General features: G+C 42.5%; 1 protein-coding gene across 2 annotated transcripts in view; it reads right to left on the reverse strand.

Moving 5' to 3' along the window:
* Nucleotides 1-1,476: 1,476 nt before the first annotated feature.
* PATZ1 (POZ/BTB and AT hook containing zinc finger 1) overlaps nt 1,477-13,614 on the reverse strand; it is an 83,499-nt gene continuing 71,361 nt past the window's right edge. The window contains exons 4-5 of one of the 2 annotated variants that reach the window (XM_033955687.1): nt 3,853-3,990; nt 1,477-2,245 (exon numbers count right to left, since the gene is read on the reverse strand). In XM_033955687.1, the coding sequence (XP_033811578.1) occupies nt 1,824-2,245; nt 3,853-3,990 (560 nt within the window). In that variant the 3' untranslated portion in view covers nt 1,477-1,823. The remainder of the gene's footprint in view (nt 2,246-3,852; nt 3,991-13,614) is intronic. The other variant, XM_033955688.1, reaches the window with a different exon arrangement.

The following is a 13,614-nucleotide window of genomic DNA, read 5'->3' on the forward strand; positions in this document are numbered from 1 at the left end:
GCCCGAGGACAGTAGGGGAGGCTTCTTAGCCGGCTTACCTACTGGTTGCGACACCGGTGATGTAGTTTGCGGTGCTGAAACTGTCGGTGTCGGTTTAGAGGAAGTTGCCGACGTCGATACCGGAGGAACTTCCATAGCGGTACCGAACAGGATCCGCTGTTGTATTTGCCGGTTTTTCAAAGTCCTCTTTTGAAGAGAACTACAGCGGGTGCAGGTTTCAGCCCTGTGGTCCGGACCCAGACATTGAAGGCACCACTTATGCTGGTCGGAAAGAGATATAGGGCGTGCACACCGCTGGCACTTTTTAAAACCCGGTGACGGGGGCATGAATGGAAAAACGGCTGTAGAAAAATCGAAGCCCGAGGCTTTGATGGTGCCAACAGGCCCTGCTGGGGTCGACCGCAAAAAACGAAAGAAAAAAGTAGTTGGGTTTTTTTTTTTTTTTTTACACGAACAAATTAGAATGAGAAAAGGAAAAAAATTCTCGAAGAGAAAAAAACGCGCGAGCGGGAAGGCGAAAATACCTGAAAAAAATTTCCAACAGCCGTTGGAAACACGCGTCTTCTTAGCTCCGCGGAAACTAAGAAACTGGGGACCGCGCACCTCCGTCGGGCGGGAAGGCACTTGCGCACGCGCGGTGCGGCCTAGCTAGAACTTTCTAAAGTTCTTAGAGTGCAATCACTCTAAAATTGTCCGTACCGGGGCTCCGTCGGTGCCGTCACCCATCAGTCAAGAATATGCTGCCTGCTTGTCCTGGGATAATACCAATGACTCTAATAATTTTCCCCTTACTTTGCAACCAAGGATGCTCAGCTTATACCAGGCTCCCTCAGCGCTTCTATTTCAGTTTGTGGAAGCCATTCCATGCATCCATCACCTTCTCCTGTGCATAGTTACAAAGCAGAGGACCCAATGAGATATAGAATTTATGAATGTTGCTTCCAAATATACCCTATTCTATGACCTCTTATGCTCTTTTTTCTGAAAAAGGGAAGATCATCACTGTATTAAAACTTCTTCCAACAAGAAAGAGCACCAGGTGTACTGCAGCTGAACATCTGGGTTTAAATCTTGTGGAGCACTAGAGGTCATGGCCCTGCCCAACATTAGCTGGGATTCCCCACCTGAAGATGAGAAGGAGAACTCATTGCAACAGCTGCAACTTCTGGCACAACTCAACAGGAAGCACCATGTCACAGCCAGAGTCACCGACACCCCAGTACTGTTATAGTACTATGGGACATGAAAAGAAATGCTATTATCTCTTAAATATTCATATATAAAATATTCTGTTCCCTATAATTAAAACTGGTTAGCTACAATTAAAATATAGCCAAGAATGTCCCACTTCAGCCCTGGGCCTGCTGCAAATTTTTCCAACTGCCAAGGGAAGCCTTTCAATGGAACAGGATCCAGAGTGTGAATTAGATTGGACAGTAGATTTAATGCAGAACCTACCAAAAAATAATCTAATAAAACCCAAGAGCTGCATTTAATGATCTTATCTTCTCAGCAGGTGACAGAGATCATGCTGCCACTGTGCTCACAGCCTGACACCAAGTTTTGCTTGTTTCATGTAATAACAGAAATTTATGTTCTTAAGGTGCAAATACAGGTGTGCTTTTACAGCAACAGTAGCAACTTTCACAATGGTATGTCCTAGCAGCAGCCCCGGGCTGGGAACACCAGGCTGAGAAATCAATGCTAAAAACAAATTACTCCCCCCTTAAAATTAGACCAAAGAAAGGTCAGTGCCAGAATTTCGACGCCAAGTTCCTTTGGCTCCATGACTACAGCCTCTCCAGTTCCACAGCCTCCTGGTCTCACTTCCCCTCTGGACCCAGCACATGCTGCTCCACATCTGGATCCACTAGGGAAGAAGCAAATGCTGACTGCACAATTTGAAAGCCAAAAGACTCCAGAAGTGACATGTTCTGCTGGGGAGAAAAGGGTGAGCCCAAGGCAGGACCCAGGTCTCCCAGAGGCCCAGCCATGGCTCTCACATGCACTTTCTGAATGTGTTTGTTCAGATAAGACTTGGATCGGAAAAAGCTGCCACATTCAGGACAGGGATACCTCTTCTCAACCTCAGTCTCCATCTTGCTTTTGACGACGGTCATGTCACAAACTGGAAAAGTGTCACTAGTATTCTGTTTCTCTGGAGTTTTCAGGTCACTGCCATCCGAGAGCTCCCCATAAGAATCGGAGCTCTCCATCTGATCCTGATGAGTACATTTCTGCCCCTCTGCATTAAACAAAGAACAAAATGCTTTCAGATATTTATTTATAAGAATGTCTTAAAACCTCAGTGCCTCTCTAAGTAGCAGGGCTCCAGCTCCCCCACCTCTTCTGAAGAGGGTCTCCCCAGCTGAGTGTGAGTGCCAGGCTGTTGCCTCATGCATATGGCATACAGCAGCAGAGAAACTTCTGCATGTCCCTAAAAACATGACACTGCTGCATACAATGCACAAAGACTGCCATGAAATGGTTCCTCTCTTTCTTCATGCACAGTCCTCCTGCGTATAGCTACAAAGCAGGTAACCCCACAGGAAAACAAAAAAAGCAATGTAAGCAGTATAGTAACTGACAGCTTATCCTGCAAGAACCCTCCTGTAAGCACCAGGCAGTGCACACACACACAGTCATGAGCAATGAGAAGCATGAGAATCTAATCCATAACCTTTCATTCCCACAAGAGTCCCTCCCCCACCCACCATAAGAAAGAAGGAGCCAGCTTCCCCCACCTCTCCATGAAGAGAAAGTCTGGCTCCTCCCTCTCCACTCCACAAGGAGGGAATCAGATTCACCTGTCCCTTCATAAAGAAAAAGGATCTGCTCCCTTGTGGTCTTTCCACTCCCCAGATAAGAGGGAAGAGGAATCAAGAATCTCTGATGGAGAGTGCAGCCATTGTTGGAGTCACAATTTGGGGTGCTTTAGGAACACCGGGGTCTTACAAGAGATTAAGATCACAGCAAAACTTAATCTATAGCAAATCTCACATTATTTCATCCCATTTGCAATGAGAGAAATATTTTCATAACACGAGTTCAAGCCTGGCACTGAAGGATGGGCCTATAGCAAGGTGGCTGCTTTCAGGGGCACCTCATCTTTCAAGTTGAGCCCACAAAGCAGCTCAACAGATTTTATATATACTACACCTTAATCTACCATCTTTAAAGATCCTTTCTGAATACCGACTCACTCTTCCTGGGTACAGCAAGTAGAAAGAGAGAGGTTTACCTGATGATGTTTGTTAGCCATCATAGGCACAGCACCAATAATTATTCACTATACAAAAATTCTCCTCTTATGGGGTGGTCTTTAAGATAGAGGGACATCTCTCTCTGGCATATGAGAGAGAGAGAGAGAGAGAGAGAGAGAGAGAGAGTAAGAGTATGTGTGTGCTGGGGGAGGGAGGGGGAGAGGAGACAATGCCCATCTTCCACCACGTCTATGACATCTATAGTTTGGGTCTTCAGTATAGCTAGTCTAGCAACAATAAGGCTGACTGAATTATTAACTGAAGTCAACTCAAAATAATGAATATCCATGTTCACACATATTAGAAAGTCAAGCTTTTTTATGGCACCCTATGATTGCAAATCCTGTCTATATCTCCTATGCAGTAATGTGCTAGAAAACAGGGCTCCTGCATGCCTTGTCCCCTCTCTCCTAAATGCAGGATCTCAGCTTAGGACTGATGAAAAAAAATCTGCCAAGCACCAAAAACTCAAATGCCAAGAGAATATGAGAATGGCCAGTATTAAGCACTTGTGAAGCGCTTCAATGGCTGCTCCCTCCTATCCCCCCCAACTGCATCCTGCAGAGAAGCAGAGCTGGGACTTGCTTGCCTTTCACGTCACATGTCCTGACGCAGTGGAACGCCGCTCCCCCATTCACGACTGGCTCCGGATGTCTGGAGACCTGGGGAAGCGGGGTGCTGTGATGGGTTTTAACATGGACCTTTAAGTAGGATGCAGAGGAGAAACCTAGATGAGATAAAAGGAGATGAGATCCTGTCACCTGCAGACAGACCTCAAACACCACTACTTCTGATGCATGAGAACCTGCTGCTGCGTACCATGTACAGAAAAAACTGCACCAGGATCAAAGCCCCACTAGCACCATTCACTACACCAGAATGATAAAAATCATAATGGAATAGTTACGTCAAACAATCTCTTCTTGGTGACAATTTTTTTTTTAACTAAGGTTTCACTTCACACACTGGCCCACAAGAAATGTGTTGACCAGTTAGGCAGCATGATCATTAACTGGTAAATTGGCGAGTAATGACCAAATAGGTAGTGGAGGTAAAAAGAGCTCACTGAGAAGAGCCCAGGGCTGATTGGATGTCTGAAAGATTAATTTGAGCAAATGGTACCAAGATCTGTGATGGGGCTGAGATACTAAAGAAGAAAACAAGGAATGAATAACATAATTTGAGGAATGATCAAACTTTTGGAAGCCAAGATTTAATAAAAGGTCAGTCATATGTGAATGCAGAATCCTTAGTGAGTAGAGTGCATGAAGTGTCTGGTGTATTTGTACAGCAGATAGGTGAAGGATATCCAATGATCTCAAGGTCACAAACAGTGCAATAAAGGTAATGAGAGCCAACAATGCATAAGGAAAAGTGGTAATATATCTCTAGAAAACATTAGAATATGGTAGCTCAGTTCTGTCATCATATTTCCAGGAAGATAAAAAACAAAAGTTATCAAAATGATGCCCTGAGATTAGATTTAAGGAAAAGAATAGAAGGGCATTCTAGTAGAGGAATGGGGTGGGGGGTTCTCAAGATTCTTATATTTCATTTTACATAAGTTACAAAATATATCAGTATACTGTATAAAGAACAGTCAGAAGAGCAATAATACACACAAATTCCACAAGGTTTGGACAAGCATTCAGTGAGTTCTAGAATGACGGTGCATGGTTTGGTTCAAGGTCAGTAGAGGGTACGGCTCATAATTAACAAGGACTTTTTTTGACCTGGCAATTTTCTCCTGCTCCTTTGTATTATCAGATTAACTGGGATCTAACACCATGAGTCTTCATTCACACCCAAGAATGTTTCCAGCTGTTTTTCCAACCCTGCAATCATGAGTCCCAAATCTGACCACTATAGGTCATCTGTAAGTACAGGCTTCATAGCAGTTGCCAATTAACCTGGAGAATGGGGGAGTAGAAAATAACTCAGGGATGGAACTGGAGATCTTCTGCAAGACAGCTTGTATAGTTCTATCCCTTTCCTGACTCACTAGATCAGCCAATAAGGAAACCGCTTTACATAAAAGGGGCGAGGGAGCCAGGCACAAGATCACCTCTTTGTAGAAATAAAAAGTGATACTGACATTTAAAAAAATATACAGTGATAAGATCATATGGGGGAAAAAAGTGAGGAGGAAAATCAAGCATAATCTAATATCAGCAAAAAAATAAAAGTTGACAGATTGAGATTGGTCATGATGGTTTTTATTTGCTGTGGCAGCCCATGTTCCCACTGCTCTGCTACAGAGCTTACAGATCTGCCTTTCCTTGCACTGCCATTTGAGATGGCTTACCTACATACCTTTTAAAATCAAAGAACGGAACTGAAATTAAAAACAAAGTTTCTTGTGTCACATCATCTCCCACGTTTTGAATTAACAATGAAAACATAAGCACTGTGCACATGAGACGAGAAACTGTCAAATGTTAAGAGTGGAAATGTCCTCCACAGAGGTAATTATTTTATGTTCGACTCATTTTTATTGCACACCATAGCTCTTGCTCTCATTAAAACTCCAACTTCTCTTATACAAATTTTTTAATGTATTCCTCTTTTTTCTTACTCATCCTCTTCCCACCCAAAATCCCATACTATCCTTCTGTCAGTGTGTAACTTAATTCTAAGTTAATATTTTCAATTTACAGTACATTTTATCATTCCTTTGTTCTCTAAATACATAAATTAAGAAGTATACTACAACGCTGCATAGGCAGTGTTCCTAGAAAGAATTCCCATAATCTAATAAAAACCATTTATTACTTTTCCCCCCTTTTAAAATAGCTGATAATCTTTTCATATACATAAAAATATGCATTTGGTTTCTGTGTAGTGTAAGTGTAGGAGGATCTGGCTGTATCCACTTTATTCGTATTTGGGTCAGCCCATGTCAAATGTACGTACAAGTGGTCCCCACCTTACCATCTTCAATTTTAATGAAACTTGGCATATAGGTAACCCTAGCTTATGGCACTAAGCCATGCAAAGTTTCAACCCCTAAAACCTGAAATTCATGTAGTAAGAAGTGCCTAAGGAGAGGCCTTAAAATTTTTGTACGTGTTGTACGAAACAAATATAGTAACATAGTAGATGACAGCAGATAAAGACCCGAATGGTCCATCCAGTCTGCCCAACCTGATTCAATTTAAATTTTTTTAATTTTTTCTTCTTAGCTATTTCTGGGCAAGAATCCAAAGCTTTACCCTGTACTGTGCTTGGGTTCCAACTGCCGAAATCTCTGTTAAGACTTACTCTAGCCCATCTACACCCTCCCAGCCATTGAAGGCCTCCCCAGCCCATCCTCCACCAAAAGGCTATATACAGACACAGACCGTGCAAGTCTGCCCAGTACTGGCCTTAGTTCAATATTTAATCTTATTTTCTGATTCTAGATCCTTTGTGTTCATCCCACGCTTCTTTGAACTCAGTCACAGTTTTACTCTCCACTACCTCTCTCTAACATTGCCCCTGAATCCACCACCCCTCAACCTCAAATTATATCCTCTGGTTCTACCATTTTCCTTTCTCTGAAAAATATTTTGTTCTACGTTAATATCCTTCAAGTATTTGAACGTCTGAATCGTATCTCTCCTTTCCTCTAGGGTATACATATTCAGGGCTTCCAGTCTCTCCTCATACATCTTCTGGCGCAAGCCTCCTATCATTTTCGTCGCCCTCCTCTGGACCGCCTCAAGTCTTCTTACGTCCTTCGCCAGATACGGTCTCCAAAATTGAACACAATACTCCAAGTGGGGCCTTACCAATGACCTGTACAGGGGCATCAACACCTTCTTCCTTCTACTGACTATGCCTCTCTTTATACAGCCCAGCATCCTTCTGGCAGCAGCCACTGCCTTGTCACACTGTTTTTTCACCTTTAGATCTTCGGACACTATCACCCCAAGGTCCCTCTCCCCGTCCGTACATGTCAGCTTCTCTCCTCCCAGCATATACGGTTCCTTCCTATTATTAATCCCCAAATGCATTACTCTGCATTTCTTTGCATTGAATTTTAGTTGCCAGGCATTAGACCATTCCTCTAACTTTTGCAGATCCTTTTTCATATTTTCCACTCCCTCTTCGGGCAACTTCAAGGGCCTCCTGTACAGAGAACTGTAACATCAGCTTGAAATTTAGGCTACTAGTGCAACTTATTGTACTTAAGTTTTTAGAGTTTTACAAGTCTAGATTAAATGCTCTTCTGATGCTTCAATGCCAAAGTTGGCCAAAAACTAAATTTTCTAATATCTGGCTTCATCTTTGGGGTATCTTAGATTTGTAACAAATTTAAGTGGTGACTTCTTGCTTGGTACACCTGCTCAACTATTGATTACTATTAATCTATGAAAATTTCAAGGCCTGCATTCATTTATTTGCAAAGATATTGCAAATCAAACAGAGCAGCAAAAATATTAACAAATTTTACCCATTTTTGAAGCCTCGCATTTCAGTTTTGATACCAGTAATCACTTTGGTTCAAAAAGCATTGGATAGAACAGTGTTTCTCAACTTCTTCAAGCCAAGTACCCCCTAAGCCTAACAAATATCAACTGAGTACCCCCACCCCAGACCCCACACCCATAATAACAGTACTAATTGTAACACAATTTCTTCCATCCATTTTTCATATACACACAATATAATCTTATTAATATATAATGGTAACCACAAAATTTTAAAAAAACACAAACCACACTGTACACACAGAAAATGTCATTTATATTCTGGGTTTTTTTTAAAAGAGGTCAAGACAGATGACTTTAAAATATGCAATCAGTAACAACTATAGAAAAATAGACAAATATAGAGCACAACATAAACAGCAAATATAAATTCACAAAACTGACACATTTTGATTACTAATTGAAAATAAAATTATTTTCATACCTTTGTCATCTGGTGATTTCATGAGTCTCTGGTTGCATTTCCACCATTTATTTCTGCTTCCTGCATACTTCCTCTTCTCCGGACCCCATTACTTTCCCCAACCAACATCTCTCTCTCTCTCTGTCCCTCCATGAGTCCAACCTTTCTTCCTCTTTCCTCCACCCCTATTGGCAATGTGTTTCCTTCTCTGCCCATTTGTCTTGAGAGATCCAGGCATTTCTCCCACCCCCTCTATAGCCACATCCGACATTTCTCCCTCTCATCCCCCGGATCATGTGCAGCATTTTTCACCATGCCCACCAGCCCATGCCCATTTTTCCTATCACCGCTCCCCAGCACAATGCCACATTACTCTCTCCATCATTATGTCCAACATGCCTCCCCCTTGCATCCCCTTCAGGCTGCCCTCTCCACCACCATATCTAACATTTCGCCTTCTCATCCTTCTATTCCCCATGTATCTCTACCTCACTCCTCTCTCTCTATGCCCAATTTTCTTTTCCCCATGTGCACCATCTCTCACTTACACACTCATGCCCATCAATTCTCCCTTTCTATTCCCTCTCTTCTATGTCCCAAGTTAGTGCCCCTATGTGTTGAGTTCGTGCACCCTCTCCCACCTCCTCATCTCATGAAGCCGACCTGTCCACTGAAGCTGCAGGTGCCACCGGAGTTCCCTGCCTGTTCCCCGCTGAAGCCACTGACGGCAGGGATGCCTCCCTATCTGCTGTACCACCCCCCACCCCCGAAGCCGACACTGCCACCAAATCGGAACCAACATGCTCCACCCACAGAGAAGCAGCTCCGCGCAGGGACGGGCCATGACAGCACGTGCAGCGACTTTCACGCTGAATGCAGCCAGCTCACAAGCCTTCCCACCTAACGTCAATTCTGATGTCAGAGAGAAGGTTCCGGGCCAGCCAATCACTGCCTGGCTGGCTCGGAACCTTCTCTCCATCAGCATTGACATCGAGTGGAAGGCTTGTGAGCCGGCCGCTTGCATGTGAGTCGCTGCACACGCTGTCGTGGCCCATCCCTGCGCAGAGAGTTGCTGCTGGGAGGGGGGTGGAGTGTGTCAGACACAGCTTGGTGGCAGGGTTGGCTTTGGAGGTGGGGGGTGGTGCAGTGGGCGGGCAGACAGGAAAGGAACCCGGCGGCTTCAGCGGGGGCAGGCAGGGATCCTCGGCGGTGGCCAGACTGCATACTTCCAACAGGTGGCCCATGTACCTTTGCTGCATGTTGAGAAACACTGGGATAGAGCAACTTTTTCTCTACCAGATGTCAAATTTTCAGGAGGGTGTTTTTTTGTACAGAGAAGAAACTTGCAATTGAACTTTGGTTAGTCAAAGCAACGTAACTTGAACTATTTGAAAGTATTAATGGTATTTGTCCTTAAGAGAATTCTTCCTATATTCAGGTTGAACTGTGGAAGAACAATATATCATATATAATTTGCTGCTTATTATTTGTTTTAAAGCTTAATTGTGATTGCATAATTATTACAGTGCTGAATCAAATCTGTAGAAAAATTTATGAATAAAAGCAGTTGATTTTGTTTGCTGTTTTTGTTACTATGAGTTTCATGTTACACCATTGTTATTGATGAGTAAATTTGTTTGTGAATACCAGGCGTGTTAGTACTAATGTTTTTGCTTTTGTTTTCACATGTTTTATTTTCAGAGCTTGAAAAAGTGAGTTTATTTTCTGAACATTTGGATAATAAGCAATGAATCCAGAAACTATTGATACAATCAATGCCTGCACCATTGGCAAAATCAATGAATCACAATGTCATTTAACAGCCTACAGGACAAAGAGGGCCTTAAAACTCATAAAAGACCTTCACACAAATCATCAGAAATTATTGACTCAACTAACATCTCAAAGTTTTGGTGAAAGTTCAACTATCTGCAGTGTTCTCCCTAGCGTCTTTTAGCCGGGCAGAGCCTCCGCCTGGCTAATTTAGGTGAGCGCCTGGCTGTCATTTGTTGCGAATCCTGCTGCCGCTGCTGCTCAACATTTTTTAAAAACCCTCTCACCGGCTTGGGGATTCCCCGGGCTGACTTGGCACAGCCTGAAGAGCTGCCAAAAGTTCAGTGTTTGACTCCCGCCTGACTTTTTTTTTTAAACAGCAGCAAGTGACTTGAACCCATGTTCTGGGGCTCTAACAGTACCACAGCGCGTGCCAGTTTCCCTTCTCTTTCCTCTGAAACCAGAAGTCCCAGGGGGTGGGGGTGGTAGGGAAGCCGGCATGGACATTAGAGCCCTGGAACATGCGGGAGATAGGTCAGCGACGGAGGGAAGCTTACAACTTGCTGCTCTTGCTTGCTTTGGGCCTTTCTCGCTGTCAGGTCCTGCCTACTTTCTGTTTCCACGAAGGCAGGACCCGGCAATGAGGAAGGCCTGAAGCAAGCAAGAGCAGCAAGTTGTAAGCTTCCCTCCATCACTGACCTATGGGAGATAGGGCAGCGATGGAGGAAAACTTACAACTTGCCTTAGTCAGTCTGTAGCGAATCTGCCGACGGGCATGTGAAATGGGGAAGAATGAGAAGAGGAATGCTGCTGCTGCAACCAATTGGGGGGGAGGGGGGAAGAGAAATGCTGCTGCACCCAATTGGGGGGAAAGAAAAATGCTGCTGATGCACCCAGTTTGGGGAGGGGGGATAGAAGGAAGATCAGGGAAAGGAGAGGAGAGGAAAGAGATGCCAAGACCATGGGAGGGAGGGAAAGGAAAGGAGATACCAGATCATGGCGTGGGAGAGAGATATGTCAGGGCATATTGGGGGAGGAGGAAGGAGACAGATGCCAGACCAGGTGAAAAGAAAGAAGGAGGGAGATAAAAGAATGAGAAGAGATGGAAGGGGAGATGGAAGGAGATGCCAGGGCATGGGGGAGGGAAGGGAAACTAAAGAGACATAAAATGCCAGACAAGAGGGAAAGGAAGGAGAGGAGGTACCAGAGCAAGGAGAGATAGGGAGAGATAGGAGAGAGATGCCAGGGAATGGGGGGAGGGAAGGGAAGGAAAGAAGAAGAGAGAGATGCTAGAGCATAGGGGAAGGGGTGGAGACAAAAAATGGAGACGGGGTGAAGCTGAAATGAATCATGTACAAAGGAGAGAAAGGGCACAGGTATACAGTTTATTGAAGGGACATAGAAAGAGGGAAGATGCCATATGGTACATAGAGGGTGGACACTGGATGGAAAGAGCAGACAGGGTGGACAGTGGATGCAAGTGGCAGAGAGAGGGTGGACAGTAGATGGAAGGGGTAGAGAGAGAGAGAGGGCAGAGGCTGGGTGGAAGGGGCAAAGAGAGAGGACAGATGTTGCATGGAAGGGAGAGAGGACAAATGCTGAATAGAAAGAGTGAAGAAAAGATGATTAAAGCAGAAACAACAAAAGGTAGAAAAAAATTTTGTTGCTGCTTTACGTAGAATCAAGTACTATTGTAACTGTATTAATTAAAGTTTATCAATAGGAAATGGATATAAGGCAATTTTTGGGGGGACTAAACCCCTTTCCTCAGATCAGGACAGGATACCATAACAGCAGTATACTGTACTGTATTGAAGAAAGATTTGAACTCTGAAAGCTAATTACTACTAATTGAAAAATGGATTAGTCCAATAAAATGGTATTTTCTTATTTCTCATTATTTTATTTCTATTTGTTAATTTGTAAAGTGGTGATTGTTATGTAGCAATTTTTTCAATTTACATCTACTGTCTTTATATTTTGCGCAGTATTAGGGGACATGCGTCACTGTTTCTGCGGTGTTGCATTGTATGCAGAGTCTGGTTTCTTAACGGTTCAGTTTAACTTTGTCTACATATTTCTATTTTTAGTTTGTGATTATTCCATATTGGGCAAGGGTGTATCTGTATTCTGTATATATGAAAAGGATATGGTTTTCTGTTAGCATCGACTGTACAGGATCAATTGACTGTGCAGGATCTGGCTTGTTTAGTTTTACAATGTGTGTATTGGTGTTCTAGTGCTCACTGCAGTGTTTAAGATGCTGCCTTTTCCTAGGTGCACCCTTGTTGTGTGACTCATGGATTATTACTAAAAATAACTTTTTTATATAGAGGAGGGGGTTGTTAAAAAATGATCAGCACTGGCTGTCATATATACTAGGTACGCCACTGGATTTAATGATCCTATTCTAACTTTACTGTTGACGTAACTGGTGTTGTAGTCCCCCCCTGCAGTATAAAGAGTTAAAAGTTGTATTAACATCAAGCAGCTTTCAAATGACATTATAAGCAAATAAAAATAAATATTTTTAATACATTGCTAATTATTACCTGCATCTTTACCTAAACTGTTTTGTCCTAGCTCTCACTTTGATCTTTATCTGCTACTTTTTATTTTGCTGTATTGCAATTACACAGGTTTCCTTCAAGGCTCAGTAACATCTCTCCATAAATTATATGGAAGAGGTCTGAAGTGGGGATTGCAGGAACCTAGTGATCAAAACATTATTAGAAGTGCTGTAGAGCCATTTCTTGTATGACTGGATAAGCTATATTTATCTCTTTTTTTTTTTTTTTAGCTGTTTAAATTCATGCAGAAATAAATGGCTAGATTGAACCTAATGACTTCATTAATGCATTTCCCTTTTTTAAACCTCTATACCATTTGAAAGAGGGCAAATATCTAATTATTCACTTCTAGAATTGGATACTTCTTAAATTTAGTAAAAATATTCTGGCACAAGTGTCAGACCTTAAAAAAGGAAGTCATATTGAGCATTGGAAAATAATTAATAATAATTAACTAATAAAAATAGTACACATTTAATTTTCCAATGTTAAGTACATAAGATATTTCAATGATGGCTCTGTTGCACAATACAAAAACTTTGTTAATCTCTGCAATCACTATTCTGACTTTGGTATTCATGCTGAATGGGATTTCTTTGGCACAAGCCATGGTAAGTCACCCTGTGATGGAACTGATGGATCTGCTAAAAGGTTAGCAGCATGTGCAAGCTTACAACGGCCAAAAGAAAACCAAATTCTTTCACCAAGTGACCAGTTATTTTGTGACCAAAATTTGCCAAAAATCAAGTTGTTTGTTTGAAAAGAAGAAATTGAGTTTGCTAGACTCAATCAAGAAAGAAGATTTGGGACTGCCTCTACAATTGCTGGAACTCATGAAAATCATAAGTTTATTCCTGAGTCGAGTATCAAATGATTGTTCATCATTCATTGCAACTATTAGTTCACTGGATGACTCTCCAGTTAATGCTTCTCTAAAGATAGAAAATCTTCAACCTGGACAATACATAGCATGTGTTTATGATAAATGGTAGGTTGGAAACATTTATGAGACATCAACTGAAGAGCATGATGCACTCATAAATTTCATGCATCCTTATGGACCAATTCACTCATTTCATTGGCCTCCTAGGAAGGTCACTTGTTGGATTTCTGAAGACCACATTTTTTAAATT

The sequence above is a fragment of the Geotrypetes seraphini genome, chromosome 8, assembly GCF_902459505.1.
Source record: "Geotrypetes seraphini chromosome 8, aGeoSer1.1, whole genome shotgun sequence".
NCBI lineage: Eukaryota > Metazoa > Chordata > Amphibia > Gymnophiona > Dermophiidae > Geotrypetes > Geotrypetes seraphini.